General features: G+C 41.7%; 1 protein-coding gene across 1 annotated transcript in view; it reads right to left on the bottom strand.

Annotated features, from left to right (window-relative positions):
- The window catches only part of LOC105534648 (unconventional myosin-Ih), a gene marked incomplete at its 3' end in the record, with an annotated part of 55902 nt that overhangs the window by 31678 nt on the left and 21160 nt on the right, over positions 1 to 3064 (bottom strand). The window contains exons 9-11 of the mRNA XM_011973421.1: positions 2238 to 2305; positions 1797 to 1902; positions 1108 to 1188 (exon numbers count right to left, since the gene is read on the bottom strand). Of these exons, the coding sequence (XP_011828811.1) occupies positions 1108 to 1188; positions 1797 to 1902; positions 2238 to 2305 (255 nt within the window). The remainder of the gene's footprint in view (positions 1 to 1107; positions 1189 to 1796; positions 1903 to 2237; positions 2306 to 3064) is intronic.

Below are 3064 nucleotides of genomic sequence, written 5' to 3'. Positions count from 1 at the left end.
GGAGCTTGCAGTGAGCCGATCGCGCCACTGCACTCCAGCCTGGGCGACAGAGCGAGACTCCGTCTCAAAAAAAAAAAAAAAAAAAAAGACTGTCATTTCATATAAGTGCAGGTGAACATTCTCGGGGAAGAAAGGGGCTTATCCATGTGTTTGGCTTCTAAGATTTGAGAAGGGGACCATGGAACCAGAGGGCCTGAATATCCCATGAAAAGGCAACTCTCCCACCATCTGACTCAAAGTCTTCCCAAGGATACTCCACAGCTACTATGACCAAGCTTAATGCCAACCTCATCTTCTCTAAACCAGTCATCACTGACCACGATTACCATGTGTACAGACTCTTGTTGTAGAAGAAAAGCCCTCATGGAAAGAAAGGCATAAAACCAGTTGAGTCGAAGCTTTCATATTTCTTCAGTTCATCTTTCTATTTCCTATTTTTCATCCTCAAGAATGATACCATTTAGTTGGCATCTTAAAAATTACAGGTGTGGTTGACTGAAGCAGTTCACATCTATAATCCTGGCATTTTGACAGGCCAAGGTGGGAGGATGACTTGAGCCCAGGAGTTTGAGACCAGCCTAGGCCGCATGGTGAAACCCTTTCTCTACAAAAAATTTAAAATTTAGCCAGGTGTGGTGGTATACCTCTGCAGTTCCAGCTACTCAGGAGGCTGATGTGGGAGGATTGCTTGAGCCCAGGAGTTAGAGACTACCCTGGCTCAACCTTTTTTTCTGAGATGGAGTCTCACTCTGTTGCCCAGGCTGGAGTACAGTGGTGTGATCTCGGCTCACTGCAACCTCTGCTTCCCGGGTTCAAGCAATTCTCCTGTTTCAGCCTCCCAAGTAGCTGGGACTACAGGTGTACACCACCATGCCCGGCTAATTTTTGTATTTTTAGTAGAGACAGGGTTTCACCATATTAGTCAGGTTGCTCTCTAACTCCTAACCTCAGGTGATCCACCTGCCTCGGCCTCCCAAAGTGTTGCGATTACAGGCGTGAGCCACCGCACCCGGCCCCGCTCAACCCTTTTTAAGCCTGGGAAAAAGTTCTTCCAAGAGTTGTAAATGCCGGGTGAATAGGCTCTAATGCAACCTTAATTTTTCTCACCAGAATGGATATGATTCCTTTATGTCTCTCTTCTACCAAATCACAGATGATCTTGTTGTTGAAATATTTAATTGGCTCCCACTAAAATGACAAAGAGAAATTAATTCTTCAAGAAATATTTAGATGAACGTAAAAGTTGGTTTTAAATTGGTTTTCTAAGACATCTTTTTTCAAAATCTAGTTTTTATATTCAACCTTAAACAAATTATATTTTCTGAATATCAAAATAATTTCTCAGGAAATAAGCAGAGAAGGGCTAAAAATTAATCCTCAGTACTAATTAGGAAAATCTCCAATGAAATAATATTTCAATTAAATGTCTTCAGTGGTTGGGCACAGTGGCTCACACCTGTAATCCCAGTACTTTGGGAGGTCGAGGCAGGAAGATCACTTGAGTCCAGGAGTTCGAGACCAGCCTGGGCAACATAGAGAGACCCTGTCTCTACAAAAAATAAAATAATTAGCCAGGCACGGTGGCATGTGCCTGTGGTCCCAGCTACTTAGAAGGCTGAGGCAGGAGGATCACTTGAGCCCAGGAGGTGGAGGTTGCAACAAGCCATGATTGTGCCACTGTACTCCAGCCTGGGTGACAGAGTAAGACCTTGTCTTAAAAATAATAATAATAATAATTTTAAAAATCTTTAGCTAGATTAAGAAATCAGATGAGGAGAAAACATCAAAATGTTTACCTCTATGCCTTCCATTTCATATTCTGCCTGTTCTGCTTTTAGAGTCCTCTCAATTAACAGTTGCTGGAGTTTCTCATTGCAGTAATTTATACAGAACTGTTCAAAACTAAAGATACAAAAGATTTAAATAACTAAAGTTACATGAAGAGAACAATTTTTTAAAAATTATATTCTTTTTAGGGATGCTTTTTAATAAAGAAAAAACAAAGTCCTTATTAATAAAATATTTTACTAAATAAATCAGAAGAGTCAAGTGAGAATATATTTGCATTTTTATGGTTAGTTGACATCTAGGATGGTCTGTAAATTAGAAACTATGTAAATCTAGAGATTTTCTGGGGACAGGAAAATCAATCTAGTAACATTAGCGAATGATTTAAATCTCGACTGAAACCTTAAAAAAGGGCAAAAGACAGGTAGGGAGGTAATGACAAAACGTACCCATTCTTGTCAAAGACTTCAAACCCGTAGATGTCCAGTAATCCAATTACAGTTTTCCTGGTGAAATCCTGGTCAAAATAATACACTCCATTCATACTTAGGTCTTTTCCTTTGTGCTACTCAAAACTCTGTTGCTGCTCCCCCAAACTGGGACTTGGCGCTAAAGCTCACGTCTCCTCTTTCTCCAACAATACAGAACCTTTGGGTGGAAGTAATTTCCCCAGCCTGCTGCTCCTGCCTGCTCAGATCCCACTGCAGCTTCCATAGCCATCACCTGTGGAGTGAGACCTTCCCCTTCTGATTCACTTCTTTGCTTCAGCTCTCCTCAGCCTCCCAAGCCCATGTACAATCCAAAAAAAGAAAAAAAAAAAAAGAAGAAGACAACGACGACGACAACGATGAAGAAAAATAAGAAGGAGAAAAGGACCTAGATAGATAAGAAGATGCCTATCAAGTAAGAGGACTAAGTACCCTCAGGCCACGGTGAGTATTCAAAGATAATGTATTTATTTCAGGCTGGGTGTGGTGGCTCACGCCTGCAATCCCAGCACTTTGGGAGGCTGAGGCAGGCGGATCACTTGTGGCCAGGAGTTTGAGACCAGTCTGGCCAACATGGTGAAATTCCATCTCTACTAAAAAATTACAAAAATTAGCCGGGCATGGTGGTGTGCACCTGTAATCCCAGCTACTCAGGAGGTTGAGGCACAAGAATCACTTGCACCCCAGATGTGGAGGTTGCAGTGAGCCAAGACTGTGCCACTGCACTCCAGCCTGGATGACGAAGTGGGACTCTGTCTCAAAAAAAAAAAAAAAAAAAAAAAAAAAAA

The sequence above is a fragment of the Mandrillus leucophaeus genome, unplaced genomic scaffold, assembly GCF_000951045.1.
Source record: "Mandrillus leucophaeus isolate KB7577 unplaced genomic scaffold, Mleu.le_1.0 Scaffold1370, whole genome shotgun sequence".
Taxonomy (NCBI): domain Eukaryota; kingdom Metazoa; phylum Chordata; class Mammalia; order Primates; family Cercopithecidae; genus Mandrillus; species Mandrillus leucophaeus.
Note: the sequence above shows the minus strand (reverse complement) of the source record. Positions and strands in the feature narration are given on the sequence as shown.